The sequence below is a fragment of the Melospiza melodia genome, unplaced genomic scaffold (assembly GCF_035770615.1).
Source record: "Melospiza melodia melodia isolate bMelMel2 unplaced genomic scaffold, bMelMel2.pri scaffold_18, whole genome shotgun sequence".
NCBI classification, from domain to species: domain Eukaryota; kingdom Metazoa; phylum Chordata; class Aves; order Passeriformes; family Passerellidae; genus Melospiza; species Melospiza melodia.
Window position 1 is genome coordinate 10924531 of NW_026948525.1, and position 19117 is coordinate 10943647.

Sequence of the window (19117 nt, forward strand, 5' to 3'; positions counted from 1 at the left end):
TTTAAATGTGCCCTGACACTTATTAGAACAGCAAAACAGCAATATCAGTGTTTCTCATAAACACCTCACTGCACTAATACCTGCACTTCCAGCTTTTGCCCACAGGCCATTCCCGTGTTCTCTGGGGAGACAGGGCAGCCAGAGCTGTCCCTGTACCCAGGGGACAGCAGGACAGCCACTGTCCCCTCACACAGCATGCTAGGCTCTTGATGCACCAAAGGCTCCCCGAAATTGCCCACAAAGGCAGGCTATTGTTTGTTACAGAGAACTTTAAATCCCTACAGCAGATTGTTTCCAGTCCAGACTTACTGCAGTACCAGCTGAAGTCTCATAAGTCTCATAAGTCTCATTAACTAGTTCATCTCATTCATCTCTTCTATATAAACTCTGTTTTACAAAATATCAGTCTTTTCTAGTTCTCTTCTTGCACAATCTAATTAAGCACTGTGTCTACTTACACTTGTTTTACTGCTTTGCAAAAAGCCAAAACTCTGATATGCTCACAGACACATGCACCCCCCCTTCCTTTATCTCAAATTCACTAGAGCCAAGGCTTGAATTGCTGTAAGGGGGAGAATTCTCAGAATTCCTTTAACTTGCTTTATTGTAGTTAAGCATAAATCACCGTACTATAGTTCTCCTGTGTAAAATGCTGCTCTTGTTGCAACAAAATCTTAAAATCTCTACAAACACTACTATACAGTCTGAGAATCAAATTACCACAATGCAGCGGAAGAAAATCACCACACAAAATCACTGGGAAAGGGCATATTTCTCAAAGTGCTCGCTTTTCTCAACACAACACAGCATACCATAATTCGGCATTTACTCACATCAATTTTTCCTGGACACAATCAGAATAACAGCACACAGTCTAGAGATCAAGTCTAAACATCCAAGGCAAAGGAACTCTCTGAGCCCATACTCACGGTTAAAATGTACCAAATCTACAGAAATCACTACATTTAAACACAATAAATACCATCACTGTCGTTCCTCCACTCGCTTCTCCACGGGGCACTTCTCTCCCTGCCCCCAGAGCCTGCTGCAGCCAGTGTCTCAGGCCTCACTCGGCTGCTTCAAACACGGGTAGTACTCACCTCCCCCCCGCACTGTAGGGCCCTGTAGATCTACTCTCTTTTATATGCCATACACTTAAACACTTGCACGATTAAAAACACAGTGCACTGGCCACACAATGCATTGACCATACAGCGACACAGTGTCTGGACATCACACACACACACAAACAAAACACACACGGGCTCAGCACTTCTGCTCTATCAGAACGATGAACCCATCTCTAATACAGCTGCTCTATCAGCTGAACCCAGACGTCTCTGGGTGGTTTACTCCCTTGCTCTCCTTTCCTTCCCCCAGGGGCCCCTCAGTACATACCCCCTCAGTATCTTCCTCCGCAGGCCAGCAGGTCCTTGTCTGTCCTCGCAGGTGGCAAGTTGAGACGAGCAGAGTCCCACCAGGAAAAAAAATCCCAGGGCGCGCCTTGGAGGTCCGTTTATCCTCCCTGCCCCTGTGGGTACAGAGAACTACTTGCCTGGCTTGCCATAAGGTTTTGCGGAGAAAAGAAGAAACCTCACAACTTTATAAAAGTTGGAAAGCCTGGCATGCTTTTATTACGACGCGCCGGACGCAAGTCCCCCAACAAGGCATGCGTGCCTCCGAAGACCTCGGGTCTTCTTTTATCCCCCTTCCAAATGCATATGCACACAGTTTCACAATAAGTTCATACATATTCATTTCACGTGACATTTAGCACAAGTCCTTCTTTATCAAAGGAATTTCTGAGTCGGGGGCAAATCGACCTTGTGGTCTTTTCTGTTTTTCTTTCTCTGTCTCCTTGCTGTCTCAGCATGCAAGTTTTTCCTTCAGCTTTGGCCTCACAGACTTTTCACCTTTCGTAGACACTTCACCTAATTCAGAATGGATCTTTACTCTGTCTCACCCCTCATCCTGAGGGATGCTCAGGGGGTCTCTAACCCTCTGGCCTCAGGAAATGCCTGTGCAGAGCTGGGGACCAGGGGCTCTGTGTCCCTCTCACCGCTGAGAGTGCTTGGGGCTGGGGGAGCCCTCCGACCTTCTCACACCTGGGGAGGCCAGGGGGGTCTCTGTCCCTCTCAGCCCTCCTGTGACTGCACCCAAACATCATTGGGGTCAGAGGGACAGAGACACCCCAAAGCCCCAGAAGGGCGGAAGCTGGGATTTGGTTTGGGGCTGAGGATTTAGGAAGGGGCTGCAACTGGGGCTTGGGTTGGAGTTGGAGCTGAGATTTGGATTAGAGCTGGGATTGGGGTTTAGGCTAAAAGTAGGATTGGCTTTAAGGCTGGGATTGGGACTGGGTCTGGGGCTAGACAAGTCTGAGACTGGGATGAGATAAAATACAGAACTGTGAGGATGTCTAAATGTGGAATGAGATTGAGACCAGGATCTGGGTCAAGTTTGGGACTGAGCTCACCCAGAGTGAGACAGGGGGGATGTCTCTATAAGATAGTCTGGGGAAAAACCTTGTTTGGGAAAAACAAGGTGTAAATGCCTTCAGTCTAGGATTCCTCTTGCCCAAGTCAATCTCTAGAAGTCACCCGATGTCCCAAAATCAAGAGTGAATAAAAAAAGGCTACCAGGAGTTTCCCATGTCCAGTTTCATCCCTCTCGGGTTCTGGTGGTCCCCCATCTCAGGGCTGCTGGGGATCCCCCCTCCCCAGGGTCCTGCTTTTGGATTTTGGGAGTTTTTGGAGTCCCAGGGTCCCCCTCTCCAGCCTCCCCTCAATCCAGCCACTTGGGGTTCCCCCTTCTTTCCACCACCCTGTCCTGGTTTAGGGCAAATTTGGTTGAAAATCTCCAAAAGGAGTTTCCTCTACAATGCAGATTCAGCAGCCCAACCCTCGGCCAGTTTGGGAAAATTCTCGGAGAATAGTTTAAAAATCCCTTTATTTAACAGGCAAAGCATTCACCAGCAAAAAAATTGAACAATATTAAGCAATACTACCTCCTGCTACTCCAAAAGAGATGAGAAACTCATAAAGTCTCTGTGGTCTGTAGCTCGGCTCACTCAGCCTCTTATCAGTCTCTTATCAGTCTCTTATCAGTCTCTTATCAGCCCATCCAGCACTGGAAATGCCACAGCCCAGGCCCAGCCAGGTGGGCCAAAGGTGCATGCTGTCAGTGCTCTCTGGGTGTTCAGTCAAGAGCAGATTTAAACAGCTCCAAAGAAAAAGAAAACCCACAGTCCAGGGAACTTCTCTGCCTCAGAGACCTAAAAACTAACTAAAAGCAAAGGAGAGCTCTGTCCTGCTGTCTCTCCATTCAGCAGATGGAATGTAGAGGAGTGAGTGCAGTTTCTGAAAACAAACTGCAGCTTCTTCCTCCTCCCCTTCGCTCTCAGAACCAGCCTTAAAGGTGCAGAACTCATTTTTGGGCTAAACAGACCGATGGAGTACGAGCACCATGAAGGCACCCCAGGACACGCCCCTGTCAGGGTCAGGGGGTCCTGTCCCCGCCTCATCTCCAGGCTATTGGGGGTCCCCCAGCTCCAGTATTGCCCCTTCCCCTCTCCCCACCCCAGGCGTCCCCCGTTCCACAGCCCCGGCTCTCACGGGGATCCCCAAATCAATGTCCCGCCCCGTCGGTACCGGGCCATCCCTACATGGACCCCCGGGACCTTCCCGAGGGGTGATCACAGGTCCTCTGCCCCTGAAAAAGCTCCTCTTAGGGAGCCCGGAGATATCCGGGACTCAAGAGATCTGCCAGCTCTGAACACTCTCAAAAAAAAAAATCCTCCCGGAGACCCCTGGCCAGAGTTATTAGGGAATTTAGCAACTTGGGCTGGGCATCTTATAGGACTTTCAGCAGCCTTGTGTTCCTCACCACAGTGTGAATGAACCTTGTCAGTCTCTCTGGTAACATTTGCTCCCTTTCCTCCAGTGATTTTAACAAACTGTTCTGGAAGGACAACAAAACATTTACTTTACACTGGCCACCCACAATGGTCATTTTCTTCATCAGTTCTCCCATGAGTCGCTCAAAGGAAGCTGTGTCCAGGTTTCCCAGAGTTCTTTCAGAAAGAACCACAACCTCCTCAGTGGAGGGAACCATGCTGTTGTCAAAGGCACTTGGGGTCAAAGAACAGTGCCTGAACTCACTGTGCCAAAATATTGTTGCAATATGGTTAAGAAAATGGTAGAGAGATGCCGCTGCCGCAATTAAGATGCTAACGAGACCAAATCCAAAGTAGATTTTATTAAACAGTAAATGTGAGGTAGAGAGAGAGATCAAAAAAAGAGAAAAGGGAGGGAGAGAGAGGGAGTGACAGGGACAGAGACCTCCCCTGGAGCAGGGCAAGTGTGACTTTCTCCCCTGTGTGTGTGTTGCCATCCCATGGTAGGGGTTTTACACCTGAGCCAGTTTGGGTAAGAGGGGTAGTGTTCACCCCCTGAGCAGGGATTACCCCACTGTTCCAGGGTACAATGTAAGATGTAACCAAATGCATGTTTTCAATCACCATCTTCATCAACTGCTATAAACAGGCGAGACAGTGTTCTTTATCTCTTCCATGACTCACCCCTGATAACGCCCTCCAGGGGAGATATCTTCTGTGAATGGGCCATTGATGTCACTGCAGGACTGATAAAATTCCATCATCCCATTGTGAGATGCTCCCCCCAGGGGGAGGATCCAAGCATTCCTATCTGGATATAAGCTGAGCCTTGCAACGCCAGGAGCAGCTTGCCTACTGGATTCCCAGAGGACAAGAGCTCCATTACCACCACTGGACCTTCAAAGGAAGACCCTTCTACAGGATCACTGCTTTGACAAAATCACGTTCATCACTCCAACAGGACTGCACCCACCATTTAATGGGACTGCTACCACCACCTTGACCAACAGGGTGTCAGGTTAAAACCTGACTCTGTCAGTTTAAGGCAGTGTTTCTGTATCATTGCCTTGGTCCTAATTTTCTCATTAAATAGTAATTCTGACTTAGACTTTCCTTCATGTTTGCCGTTAAACCAGTACAAAACTCAATGAGCTCATCCCTTGTTTTCCTCCCAAAACAAAATTTCCCATTCCCAAACCTTCACCTGATGGAGGAGAAAGCTGCGAGGAAGAGGAAGATGCCCTGGGACACCCAGGCAAGTGAGGAGGAAGTCAGTGCTCCTTTCCCCCTCTCTCCTGCTCCAGCTTCCAGCCCAGCACAGCCCCCAGCTGCAGGACAACCCTGGTGCCAATGCCATCCTGCCAGTGATGCACTGGGGGGATCTCCTTCCCCTTCCCTCTGGCATGGAGGCAAATCCCATCCTCTCTTTCTCCTTCCTTCCCCAGGTAAGGAGCTGAGGATGGAGACCAGGGAGGAAAAATCTCCACATCAGAACCTTGTGAAAGAGGCCGTTTTGAGCGACTCTAGTGCAGAGGAATCCAACATGGAGGAAATGCCACAGAGATCCCACAGGAGGAGGGGCTCCAAACCCCGCCCAGGATTCTCTGAGGAAGAAAGAACCACCCAGAGCTAGGAAGGGGGACAGAGCTTTAGGCAGAGCTCAGAGATGGTGGTTCATGAGCAGCTCCGTGATGGGGAGAAGCCCCACAAGTGCTTGCAGTGTGGGAAGAGCTTCAAACAGAGCAAGCACCTGGTCAGCCACCACATGATCCACACCGGGGAATGGGCCTATGAGTGTGGGGAATGTGGGAAGGGCTTCAGCTACAGATCCACCCTTGTGACCCACCAAGGCATCCACACTGGGGAGAGGCCCTATGAGTGTCCCCAGTGTCAGAAGAGGTTTCACACCAGCTCCAGGCTCCTCCAGCACCCACAGATTCACTCGGAGGAGAGGCCCTTCTGCTGTCCTGACTGTGGGAAGGGCTTCAACCACAGCTCCCACCTCATCAGGCACCAGCGCATCCACACTGGGGAGAGGCCCTACCAGTGCGCCACATGTGGGAAGAGGTTTCACACCAGCTCCTATCTCCTCCTGCATGAGCGGATTCACACAGATGAGAGGCCATTTTGCTGTCCCGACTGTGGGAAGAGCTTCAAGCACAACTTCACCCTCATCAGGCACCGGCAAATCCACACTGGGGAGAGGCCCTTCGAGTGTCCCCAGTGTGGGAAGAGCTTCATCCAGAGCTCTCACTTGACAAGACACCAACAGAGCCACCAGTAAGGGAGGCCCTGCAAATGCCCCAGCTGCAGAAACAGCTTCATGCACTGCTCTATCTTCATTACCCATGGGAGAATCCACATTGAGAAGAGCCCTTGTGATCCATTTTCCCTGTGATCCATGCTGGGAAGACACCTGCCCGTTGTCCTGCCCCTGCCCTTGACATGATGTGGGATTGAAGAACATGAGGGTCTGGCCATAGCCCTGTCATTACATTCACTCCAACCTCAGGTTATTGCCAGGGGCAGGAAGGGGACTCTATGTCTCTTTCCCTGAGGAGAGGAGCACCCTTTCCAGGCAGGGGGAAATTGTGGCCAGGGAGACCCTGTAAGTTGTGTTTTAGATTTCCCTGTAAACAGTTTTATTTATCCCTTCTCTTATCAATATTTTTTCTGTTCTGTATGTTTCTTATCTCATTGGTGTTCCCAATAATTTGTTCTTATCCCAGCCCGGGATCTTTGCCTTTTGTGCTTTCCATTGGAGGCAGGAGGGCAGCGAGGGCAGCGCAGTTTTAGCAGGAACAGGAAATTGGGGAATCCGTTCCTGAACCCCGGCCCATGGAAACCGAGCATCCCAGCCGGTCCCAGCCCTGGTGGCCATGGCAACAGCCTTGGGAGCAGGTCCCTGGCTGGGGCTGTGGGAACCTCTTCCCTCTGGTGCCCAGGGACAGGAGTGGAGGGAACGGCTGCAGCTGAGTCGGGGCAGGCTCCGGTTGGATGTCAGGAAAAGGTTTTTGCCCAGAGGCTGCTGGGGCCCTGCCCAGGCTCCCCAGGGAAGGGTCCCAGCTCCAGGGCTCTCTGAGTTTCAGCAGTGTTTGGACAGCGCTGCCAGGCCCAGGCTGGCATTGTTGGGGTGTCCTGTGCAGGGCCAGCAGTTGGACTGGAGGATCCTGATGGGTCCCTCCCAGCTCAGCCAATTCTGTGGTTCTGGGATCCCATGAGCCTGGGGATGGGGCTGCCAATGGTTGCCATGGCAACGGGCTCTGGCTGCAGGCCTGAGCTGGTGTCCATGGCAACCACCCCTGGCATGGGGTCTCCATGGAGCTGCTGAGGGACTGACCATAGCAACAGTGGCCTGGTGATGGTTGCCATGGAAACTGACCATAGCAACAGGGGGCTGGTGATGGTTGCCATGGAAATTGACCATAGCAACAGGGGGCCCCTGATGGTTGCCTGCTAAGGATTAGACTTGTCACAGGCTCTCAGAGGGGTTCCATGGGGAGTTTCCAAGAGTCTCCAGGCTGTTCCAGAGCTGGAATGTCACAGGCAGAGAGAGGGGCTCCATGGAGACCTCCCAGGGCTTTCTGGGATGGTGAAGAGCCCTGTGGTCAGAGGCAGTCACAGTCATTCCATGGTGACATCCCAGGGGACCTTGGGCTGCAAAGGCACCGATCTGGCACAGGCACTCACAGGGGCTCCACGGTGACATCCCAGGAGTCCCCAGGCTGCCAAAGAGCCAGGATGTCCCAGACACTCACAGGGGTTTCTGTTACGGGCAGAGTGGGGCCTTCAGGCAAAGTTCATTAGAGAAGCTCCTGTTGGGTAACAAGGCGCAGAAAGGATCCCCAATAGCCCCCACAGATCCCCAAATGTCACTGTTGAGTCAGAGATGACACAGACTCAGATCAGAAGGCTAAAGGCCAAAAACCACCTGTTTATTCAATCCTCTTATTTTATACCTTGGTTTGCTACAGGTGGACCTCACTGGTCCTTTAATCAACACATTTCACATGATTGGCCAGTTAAGACAACACCCTTCAGTAAACACTTTCATGAAAAGAACCAACTTTTTACAAACATTGTCGGGGCACCAGTTATTGATGTTTATTTTATGTTGAGCCTTTTTGGGGACTCCCTGGATGGGGTAAACCCTCCTGTAGCAATTCTGTGCCAGATAAAAGGAGATGCACAGGACTTTTTTGGTCTTCAGCTTCTTGTTTATTGTCATCTTATCTAAAGTTTTGCATTGCTGTCCACACCAGGCTCAGCACGCTGGAAAGACACCTCAAAATGGCCCTAAAATGCACAGTTTCAAGGTCTTTTAATGTTGTCTCATTCCATTAACTCTTAAAATGTACATTATTTCTACTTATCTGCCAATAACTCATCCCTTGACTATCCACATAAACTCTGCACTGTGCTTTCCTTGACCAATCACCCTGTGCCACCAACACTGCAGAACATGGAGTAGATGAAAAAGAAGACAGGGACTACATCCCAATTCCTCCATCTTGCTTCCTATCTACAATATACTAAAAATCCCAAAACCTAATTTTCTCACCCAAGTGACATACTACACTACTCTCCATTATCTATTTCACACTTTGGTAAATTCTAATTTATATAGAAGTCTATATCAAAGTCCTGGAAGTCCTCTCCATGGAAAAGGTTAAAGACAGTGTTTCTCTGGGGGTCAGGACCCCTCAGAGCAGACAGAGAAATATTCCCTGTGCCCTGAATTGCCACACGTTTAACCTAAAATCCTTTAACCCTTAATATGTGAAGTTATACAAAAATGTTCCAGGTAAGCAGGATTAGAACAGAAGAAATAGAGAACAACTGAAAGACAGCAGATCCATAGAAAGACACACACATAGGCACCAACTGCTGGGATTCCAAGGTTGCTAAGAGGAACCCCAGGAGAAGGCAGGATCCAGACCATAAGCTGGCCTTGTGCTCCAGCTTTTAACCCCCTGGGCCTTCATGGGTCTGCCCCTGGGGTGGGACTGCCAGTTGTTTGTCCAATCAGAGCCAGGATAGGCACCAGCTGCTAGTGTGTGATTGATTGACAGATCAGCCAATCAGAGCTCGGTTAACACTGCCCCTGCTATGTGACTGACAGCTCTGCCAGGCCAGGGCTGGGGGCAGGGCTCTGTTCCACCACAAACCAAGGCCTGACCCGGCCCTGGCCCCACACGGGCATTCCGAGCATCCCAAGGTGTCTCGGGACATTGATCTCATCCAGCCTCTGACAGTGACCACGGTGACATTATGGAACCAAGGGTCCACGGTGACATGGTGGACCTCCGTGTACTGAGGAGTCCATTGTGGCTGAGAGGCAAGATGCCTTCACAGACTATTCAATGGGTGAATGTAGGGATGTTAGCATCTTTGAAATGGGTCTTAATGTCTCTACTAACTTCAAGAAACATTTTAATTACAGAGGCCAGACAGCTTGGTATAGGAACGTGCTTCTTGTTGACGGAGTGACAAAACTATTCTTTGTTTTCTTAAAAAGGAAAAAAAGCTCAGAAGTTTCTCTCCTCAATTATGTGAAAAGACAATTCATAGGAAGCCTCCTGAAACAGAAAAGGGACTGCACAAGCCTGAACTTCTGAACTCTGGGTTAAAATCACTGGTTCAAGAGGGGAATATGGGGTAGGGGGTTCAAAAAGTCTGTATCGTCTGAGTACCTAAGCCAATGGGGAAAGGAAGGGGGCAACATGTGGCTAGGAGCTTTTAAAAAGGAGGCTGATCCCTCTTGAAACTTCGAGGAGAAAACTCCATGGGCATGTGCCCTGGTGGATTCTCTCCCTTTATTCTATTAAAGTTGAAGGACTCCTCTGTCTCCTTTATGGACACTGGCTTTTCACAGTGTGATTTTCCGTACATGACACCATGGAACATCACAGAACCAGGGAGCCATTGTGACACATCAAGGCCCAGAAAAACAGAAAAAGATTGCTGACAGTACAGAATTCATGGAACCAAGGGGCCATTGGAACAATGCACATCCAAGGACACCATGGTGACACTATGGAACCTCATGGAATCAGAGAGACAATTGTGACACTCTGGTACCTCACAGAATCAGGGGGACCATTACGAAATTCAGGACCCCCGTGGAACCAAGGGTCAAGGATGAAGCTGTGGGGCCCGTAGAACCAAGGAGCCATTGGGACACAGTGGGGCCGCAGGGAGCCAAGGAGCCATGGTGACATAGCAAGGCCTCAGGGAAGCATGGGGCTATTGTGACACTACAGAAGAAAGGAGAACAATGTGACACTCCAGGGCCTCATGGAACCAAGGAGACCATTGGGACACTGTGGGGCCCTATGCAACCAAGGGCACAGGGAACAGGTGTGGCTGGTTTGGCCTCCCGGGGGCTGCTGGACAGGTCTGGCTGACCTTGGCATGTCAAGGCTGCTTCTCCTCTGCCCCTGAAGCACTGGGACTCTGGGCTTTCCTTCCTATGGGAGAGAATTGTCCTTCGCCTCCAGGAGCTCATGGCCAAAACTGGGATTCCTCTCCCAAATTTTCTTATATGCAAAGATTGTTCCCAGATGAAATCTGCCAGGAGAGACAGATCTGGATGCCTTGGCCACCCAGGGGCCACCTCTCATCTGCCTTTGAAACACTGGGATCATGTGCTTTTCTTTCTTATGGGAAAAAACCATCCATCTCGACCAGGTGCCCATGGCCAAAATTGAGAATCTGCCTCCAGAATTCCCAACATCCAAGGATAGCTCCCAGACAAAAGCTGCCAGGACTGATGAGTCTGGCTGGCCTTGGCTTTCTGAGGGCTGGCACTCATCTGCCTCTGAAACACTGGGGCTTTGTGCTTTCCTTCCTAATGGAAAGGACTTGTCTTCCTGTCCAGGCACCCACAGCCAAATATGAGATTGCACCTCCAAAATGCCAAATGTCCAAGCATAGCCCCTAAACAAAAGGTGCCAGGACAGACAGGTGTGGCTGTGTTGGCCTAAGGGTGGCCACCTCTCATCTTCTTCAAAAACACTTACACTTGGCATTTTTCTTTTCTATTGGTAAAAACCATCCATCCTGACCCGGTGCCCATGGCCAAACCTGGAATTCTACCTCCAAAACTCTGTACATCCAAGGATTGCTCCCAAATGAAAGCCAGACAGGTCTAGCTGCCCTTGCTGCTTGGGAGCTGTCCCTCACCTGCATCAAAACACTGTGTTTGATGCTTTCCTTCCTCTGGAAAAGAACCATCCTTCTTCTCAAGGAGTCCAAGGTCAAAACTGAGATTTCTCCTCTGAAATTCCATATATCCAAGGATTCCTCTATGACAAAAGCTGCCATGACAATCAGGTCTGGCTGGCTTGGGAGCCAGGACAGGAGCCACCTGTCTCCTCTTCTGGCTTTGAAACACTTGGGCTCCATGCTTTCCTTCCTTTGAAAAAGAACTGTCATTCTTATCTAAAAAGAAATGGCCAAAATTGGGATTCCACCTCCCAAATTCCCTATATCCAAGGGTTGCTTTCATACAAAAGCAACTAGAACAGAAAGGTCTGGCTGACTTAGGCCTCTGATGGCCACCTTTTGTTTGCCCCTCAAATATCAGTGTTCCCTGCTTTCGTTCTTATGTAAAAGAACCGTCCTTCTCCTCCAGGTGTCCATGTCTGAAATTGGGATTCCACCTCCAAAATTCTGTATATCCAAGGGTCGCTCCCAGGTAAATCTGCCAGTACCATCAAGTCTGGCTGGCCTTGGCCTCTGGTGGATGCCCCTGCAACACTGGGGCTGGGTTCTTTCCTTCCCATGGAGATCCCTGGGACACTGTGGGGACCGCATGGAACCAAGGGGATCCTTGTGGCACCACTGGAGCCCATGGAACCAAGTGGATCATTGTGGCGCCACTGGGGCCCATGGATCCAAGGGGATCATTGTGGCACCACTGGAGCCCATGGAACCAAGGGGATCATTGTGGCACCACTGGGGCCCATGGATCCAAGGCGATCATTGTGGCACCACTGGCGCCCATGGAACCAAGGGGCCATGGTGACACAGCGGGGTTTCATGGAACCCAGAGACCATTATGACTCTGTGGGGCCTGATGGAACCATGGAGACCATTGTGACCCTTCAGGGCCTCGTGTCACCAAGGGGGCATTATGACACCTCAGGTCCTTATGGAAGCAAGGGACCACTGGGACACTGTGGGGCCCCATGGAACCGAGGGAACAGGGAGCAGGTCTGGCTGCAAGCACTGAGCCCGGCCGGGGTCACGGAACCATCTGCAGGCCCCGGGTGAGATATGAACTCTTTCAGTGCTTCCATCCTCCCTCGAGTCAGAGAAAAGGACAAAGTGCAGGCACATAGAGGAGCAACATGAAGACGCCGAGGGCAGAGAAGAGGAAGTTGAGTCCCAGATGGGAGGGATGAGGAGATGTCCTGATCTTGGGGCTGAAATCCTCTTGTAACGCTATGGAGAAGGATGTAACTGATACATCAGACTCTCCTTTTCCCTGTATCGCATTGAAAAGTACGAGGAAATGACTTGTTCAGCAAAGGCCTGCATGCTAAAGTAGCAAATGTCAAAGTAGCTGTGATCCCATGAGAAGTTTGAACATGGAAAAAGGGAAGCGTGATGAGATCCTGTGCCTTCACAGGGAGAAGAAAAAGATGTCCTCAGAGATGAGGATGATTTCAGAAATAGATGAGGAGAACCTTTGCTCTTACACAGCTCATCTTTTAACTAATACCCCATAAGTTGACATGGCCCATAAACACAACTGTAAGAGAGCTTTGAAAAACTGGGAGGGATGTCCCAATTGCAGATTTTTCTGGGCAGTTGCTATTCATGGAAATTGAGAGCGACAAGAGAAGTGTCTCTTCTGCACAAGTCTCTGTAGCATGAAAGAGAGACTCCTCTCCTTAAGCGAACTCAAGAAAGACTATTCTAGTTGGGGTAAACTGACTGAAAATTCTAGGTTTGTCTCTTTATATTGTCAGTAAGAAAGAAAAGGTTGTAGGGAGAGGAGAAGTTTTCTGAAAGTTTTGTTCTTATTACTCTTTCTTTTAGTTGCTATTCATGAACTTTTCCTTATACCCTCTTAAAGTTTTGAGCCTGCTTTGCCGTTCTCCTAATCTTATCACGCAGGAGGAAATGAGTAAGTATATTCTAGTGAGTGCACTGGTAATTAGCCAACACAACCCACAACAATAAATGCTGCATGCTCCAAGAAATCTCAAATTGGTGAACCAAAACCACTACAGAAATATTTCTGAGGAACTGCACTAGAGCAGAGGGAAATCAACGCAGAGCCATGGTTTGTCAGGACTTGCTTGATCCTAATAACCCCTATGGTGCATTTGGAGCTGAGCCGTGGAATCTCAGGGCCTGAGAGGAGATTGCACAAACCTTTCCAGGAGTCAAAGTCAGAAGAAAACCCCAAAGTGTCTCAAATCATGGATGCGTCCGACTGAGGTCCATCTGCTACACAGGCTCCTCATGGACTCCTTGGAGGAGAGAAGTGGAGGCCAGAATGGCACAAAAACTTCTCAGAGATTCAGTGTGGAAAGGAAAATCCAGAGTACCTTAAAAATCTTGAGTAACTCAAAGTATTAATGAGCCCCACTATATGTCAATACAAAGCTCTCAAGGGACTTGTTAAAGCAGATAATTGGGGCAATGATTGCACAAACCTCTTTTAGAGTCTGTATCAAAAGGGAAACACCAAGTACCTTAAAATAACTGAAGTACCCTGAAGTATTAATGAGCCCCACTGAGTGTTGTTACTGACAAAGCCTCTCCAGGGAATAATTACTGCAGATAATTGGAGGCCATGATTGCACAAACCTCTCACAGACTCCAAGCCAAACCCAAAGTTCTTTAAAAAACCTGCAGTCCCTGGGAGCATTAAGGAGCCCCCAGGGCCATTCCTGAGCACGGCTCCCCAGGGACTCCTTCCAGCAGATCCTTGAGGCCACTGGGATGTGGGCTGGGGGGGGATGCTGAGGGCAGGACAAGGGGCTGACAGTGCCCAGCCTGGCTGGGGCTGTGCCAGGAGGCCCCAGGGCCTCAGGAAAGGTGTCTCCTCACAGCCCTTATTGGCACAGACCCTACTGTGCCCCAGGGCACCAAGACTTGCCTTCTCTTTGTCCCCACCTGTCAGCACTGCCTCCAGTTCTCTGCTCTGCCTGGGGCCTGGGGACACTTTCTCAGTTGTGTTCCTCAGTGGGACCCATTAAAAGACCATGAAAGTTTGGAGTTGGATTCTGCCTTGGAGTTCTGGAGAGGTTTCTTCAGCTCCCTCTCTGGGACTGATGTTCAGGGCTTGAGCACAAAGCCCCAGAGGCTCATTAAAATCCTTGTGCTGTGTCTGTGCTGCTGAGCTGTGCTGGGCTCCTGGCACAGAGGCAGCTCCTGATAACCAAGAAGAGCTTCAAAAGCACATTTCTCTTGATGAGAAGCTCTTCTGCCAGCCCAGCAGGGCTGGGGCACTGCCTGCAGCCACCCCGGGCACAGCACAGAAGCACAGAGGGCTTCAATCAGTCAGGGCTGGGAAGGTGCTGAGAAGTTTCTGGGGCTGCAGGACAATGCAGCTGCAGCTCCTGGAGCCATCTCCTGATGCTGGAACATCCCAATGCCTACAGACCCTGTGAGTACAATTCTGAGTATTTTTGTTTCAGGGGAGGTGAAATGCTCATCAAACTCTGATATGCTGAGGGGTTCTAATCAGTCATAGAATAATTCCAAGTCAAGGATTTTAACAAAAATGAGAAAATTTCCTAAGACTTTGAAATCAGTTTCCTGCTTTTGGAGAATGGCAGGAAGGGGGGATAAATATTAAAGGTAGGTTATGAATTATTAATTATGAATTTTGACAAGTGTCTGAGGCATCTGAAACTCTTACTTTTGGTGATTGTAGGGTCACAGGAGATCCCTAATGTGCTTTCAGCCTTTCTGTCCATGGACCGCACCAGCATCACCTTTGCTGGAGCCATCAGGCTCAGTCTGAGCTCTCCTTTCTCCAAGCTGCAAACAGAACCTGCCCCCAGGCAGTGCCCTGCAAACAACCAGGGTTCTGTCAGGCCAAGGAGAGGGCACAGAGATTTGGGGTCTGTCAGTGTTGGCAGGGAGAGATCAGGCACAGGAAAACACCTGCAGAAGGAAAATCTCCAGGAAGCAGAGAAGAGATTGGGCAATGAGAGGAAACAAAACCCAGCAATACTGTGGCAGGGAGAGTTTAGAGATGTCCACAGGACCCCCTCCAGTGCAGCCCCTCCCTCTGAACAAGCCCCCTCCCTCCTGTGCCCCCAGCCAAGCCTCTGCCCTCAGGGCCGGGGCTCCAAAGCGTGCAGTCCCTCCTGTGCAGGCAGAGCTGCACCAGAGCTGTGGGGCAGCTCTGCAGCCCCGGGCCCAGTTCCCTCTGCAGAGCACAGGGCTGGGAGCAGCTGCCTGGCACTGGGGGCTCTGGCAGGGGGCACAGCTGGCTCAGGGTGACGCTGTCCCCAGTGCCCGGCTCTGGGCAATGCTGTCAGTGCAGCCAGGAAAGGGCTGCATCTCCCTTCACCCAATGCCAACATAAGGACACTTGGAAGTCTCCCTGAGATTTCAATCCAAGCGGGGAGCTTCCACCCAGGGAGCAAACCTGTCCTAGAGCCTCTCTGTGTTATCTGAAAGCCCCAGGGTGAGGCACAGAAGTTCTAGGTTGAGAAAATGCTGTTGGGTTGGTCAAATGAGCCCTATGTGCCCTTGGGTGCAAATGTGGGGCTGAGACTATAAGAAAGCGATGGACATTTGGTGGACTGTGGGGGATCCATATGCTCTCAGCATTATCAGGATGGTTTTTAAAGGAAACATCAGAGCATTATCATCCTCTGTCTGAGAATGCTGAAAGCCCACAAAACCTGGGAGACAGACCACCTCCCCTCACTCTCCACTCATCACTTTGCCTCAGACATCTCACTCTGTTCTCCATGATGGCAGCAGAAATGCCGAGAGTTTCTGACATCCAAAAATAATCAGCAGAAGAAAGGGAAGAGGAGTATAAAAACTCTAGAATATTTAAACAGACTTTCCCATTCCTGGGGGTGCAGATGCTGACAGGGCCATCTGTGTTAACAGGGTTTCAAAGTGGAACATGAGGACAGGTCCCTGTCCCCCTCCCACATCTGCATAGCAATGTTGAATTATAAAAACACTGTATGTAGTTGCCCTGAACGTTAAGTCTCACTCAGGCACCAACAGCCAAGGCTCCCCCACTTGGAGCTGAAGGAAAATCTGCTAGAAAATCAAAAGGGTGTTAGAGGGTTACAGGAGAAGGATCTGTAGAAAAAGGCTTTGACTTTGCTGGAAGAAGTTCCTCCTAACATGTCACTGACCTTTCTCCATGAACAGCTACCCAGGTACAGCCTCAGCAAATGTCCAACAGCAGCTCCATCAGCCACTTCCTCCTGCTGGCTTTGGCAAACACGCGGCAGCTGCAGCTCCTGCACTTCTGCCTCTTGCTGGACATCTCCCTGGCTGCCCTCCTGGGCAACGGCCTCATCATCTGTGCTGTAGCCTGCAGCCACCACCTGCACACGCCCATGTTCTTCTTCCTGCTCAACCTGGCCCTCACTGACCTGGGCTCCATCTTCACCACTGTCCCCAAAGCCATGCACAATTCCCTCTGGGACACCAGGATCATCTCTCATGCAGGATGTGCAGCACAGCTATTTTTCTTTGTGTTCTTCATTGGATCAGAGCTTTGCCTCCTGACCATCATGTGCTATGACCGCTATGTGTCCATCTGCAAACCCCTGCACTACGTGACCCTCCTGGGCAGCAGAGCTTGTGTCCACATGGCAGCAGCTGCCTGGGCCAGTGGCTTTCTCACTGCTCCCATGCACACAGCCAATACATTTTCCCTGCCCCTGTGCCATGGCAATGCCCTGGGCCAGTTCTTCTGTGAAATCCCACAGATCATCAAGCTCTCCTGCTCCAAATCCCACCTCAGGGAACTTAGGCTTCTTGCAGTTAGTGTCTGTTTAGCACTTGGTTGTTTTGTGTTCATGGTTTTCTCCTATGTGCAGATCTTCAGGGCCGTGCTGAGTATCCCCTCTGAGCAGGGACGGCACAAAGCCTTTTCTACCTGCCTCCCTCATCTGGCCATGGTATCCCTGTTCCTCAGCACTGGCACATTTTCTGACCTGAAGCCCCCCTCCATGTCCTCCCCATCCCTGGATCTGGCCCTGTCAGTTCTGTACTCGGTGGTGCCTCCAGCCCTGAACCCCCTCATCTACAGCCTGAGGAACCAGGAGCTCAAGGCTGCAGTGTGGAGACTGATGACTGGATGATTTCAGGAACATTAAAATATTGCCCGATCCTGACAATTACGTGGAAGAAAAGTAATCTTTGATCTATTTTGTTTCATTGTAGTGTCTTTTTCTGTGTTTTACTTACTATATCTTGTCAATAGAAAATGTTCATTGTTTATGCCCATTCTCATTTTGTTTCTCTCCAACTTCCTGTGGCCAGAGACTGTGTCAATGAGGGGCTGCGCACTTGGTGTCTTTAAAGGAACTAAAGGATCTCCCAGCAAAGTTTTCTGCAGAGATGCCCTTGTGTTGCCTTCTCTGGAGCTGCAGCAGCAATGTCTGTGTGCAGAGCTGGGGGCAGATCAGGGCTGGCCCAGCAGCTGTGCCCAGCAGCTGCAGCACTTGGTGTTGCCAGTGCTGCTGCCATGGCCCTGCCCCGCTGCCCTGGTGGCCCTGGTGTTGCTGTAGGGCCTGAGTGCTCTCAGGGCCGGGCACAGCCCTGGGGGTGGCAGTGCCGGGCTGCAGCAGGGACAGGCCATGGGCACTGCTGGGGCAGTGCTGATGCCTCAGGCCAGGCCCTGGGGGCTCCAGGCTCCTTGCCCAGGCTGTCTCAAGAACACACCCAGGCTGATGCTCAGCACAGAAAACCCCTGTGAGCAGCCCCAGGCTGGCTGTGGGCAGGCAGGGGGCAAACAGCATGGCTGGGGCTCTGCAAGGGCCCTGGGGCAGATGGGAAGGAGCAGCAGAGCAGGGGCTGATCCATCCTCAGTGTGCTGGACAGCCCAGGGCAGCGTCCCAGAGCGTCCTCATGGAGCTGCCAACAACATTCCCCCTCTGCAGCCCTGGCCTCTCCCCCAGCTCACACAAGTGCCCCATCCTTGCAGGCACAGACACAGCAGCACTGGCTCAGCAGCCCCTGTTTGCATTGCACAGATGTCCTTGTTTAGGGCAAATTTGTTAAAGAATCTGCAAAGGAGGGCCCCTCCAGAAAGCAAAACCCACATGGCCCCTCCCCCCAACCAGTTCGGGAAAAAATTCCTCGGAGAGAGGTGGAAAGAACCTGTTTATTTCAGGCACAACACCCCCCAGCACACAAAATGAACAATACCCGATGACACTGATCTGAGAAAGATGACAAAATCAGAAAGTCTCTCTCGGGGATGGTTGCTCTGTTCTCAGTCCCTCCGGCACTGGGGAAGCTGCTGCAGCCGAACGGTGTTCCCGGGTCCCAGTCCGGAGCAGGTTCAAGATGGTCACAGAAACAGGAGAGGAGAAACAGTCCAGGAAGGGATGTGGACTGTTTAGCTACAACTAGCTAATACGCAGAGGCCAAAGCAGAGTAGAAGTGAGAGCAGAAAAGAGAGCAAGCAAAGCAGCAAGCTGAAAGCAAGAAGGGAAAAACAGCCCCTTGTACTGCTCGTCTCTGTGTCCCTGATAAGAGAAACCCAAACAAAACTTTGACCTTTCAGAGTCGGTCTTAAAGGCACAGAACAGGTGAATGGGGATACAAGCATCATAACATCACCCCAGGACATTCCACCCCTTATCCCCATATCATCAACATACTACAACACATCATACATTATTCATACAAAATTTCCATCTGTTTCCCCAAAATTACAAGCAATACCCACCATGCCTTCATCACATCCTCACACTGGACCACTGAATCCAGGCCCTATATTACAGAGCTGCAGAGCCCCTTTTCACTTTAGTCACCTAAAGCTCCATCTATCACTTGCTCAGACCTTCGACACTTACACATTTCCTTCTCCATCTTCCACTTGCCCAGACCTTCAACTCTTACACATTTCCTTCTATCTCATGTCTGTATGGTTTAATGTACAGACAATGGCAGTAACATCCAATGAACAGTGATATTGCATATCATTCTTACCCCACAATCAGATCTCCCTGAACAACAACATCGTGTTGTTCTATCTCTTTGCATTAT

General features: G+C 50.4%; 1 protein-coding gene across 1 annotated transcript in view; it reads left to right on the forward strand.

The window, feature by feature from the left end:
- Positions 1-3446: 3446 nt before the first annotated feature.
- Positions 3447-19117, forward strand: part of LOC134433372 (zinc finger protein 551-like) — a gene marked incomplete at its 3' end in the record, with an annotated part of 95110 nt that continues 79439 nt past the window's right edge. The window contains exons 1-2 of the mRNA XM_063182227.1: positions 3447-3488; positions 5688-6117. Of these exons, the coding sequence (XP_063038297.1) occupies positions 3447-3488; positions 5688-6117 (472 nt within the window). The remainder of the gene's footprint in view (positions 3489-5687; positions 6118-19117) is intronic.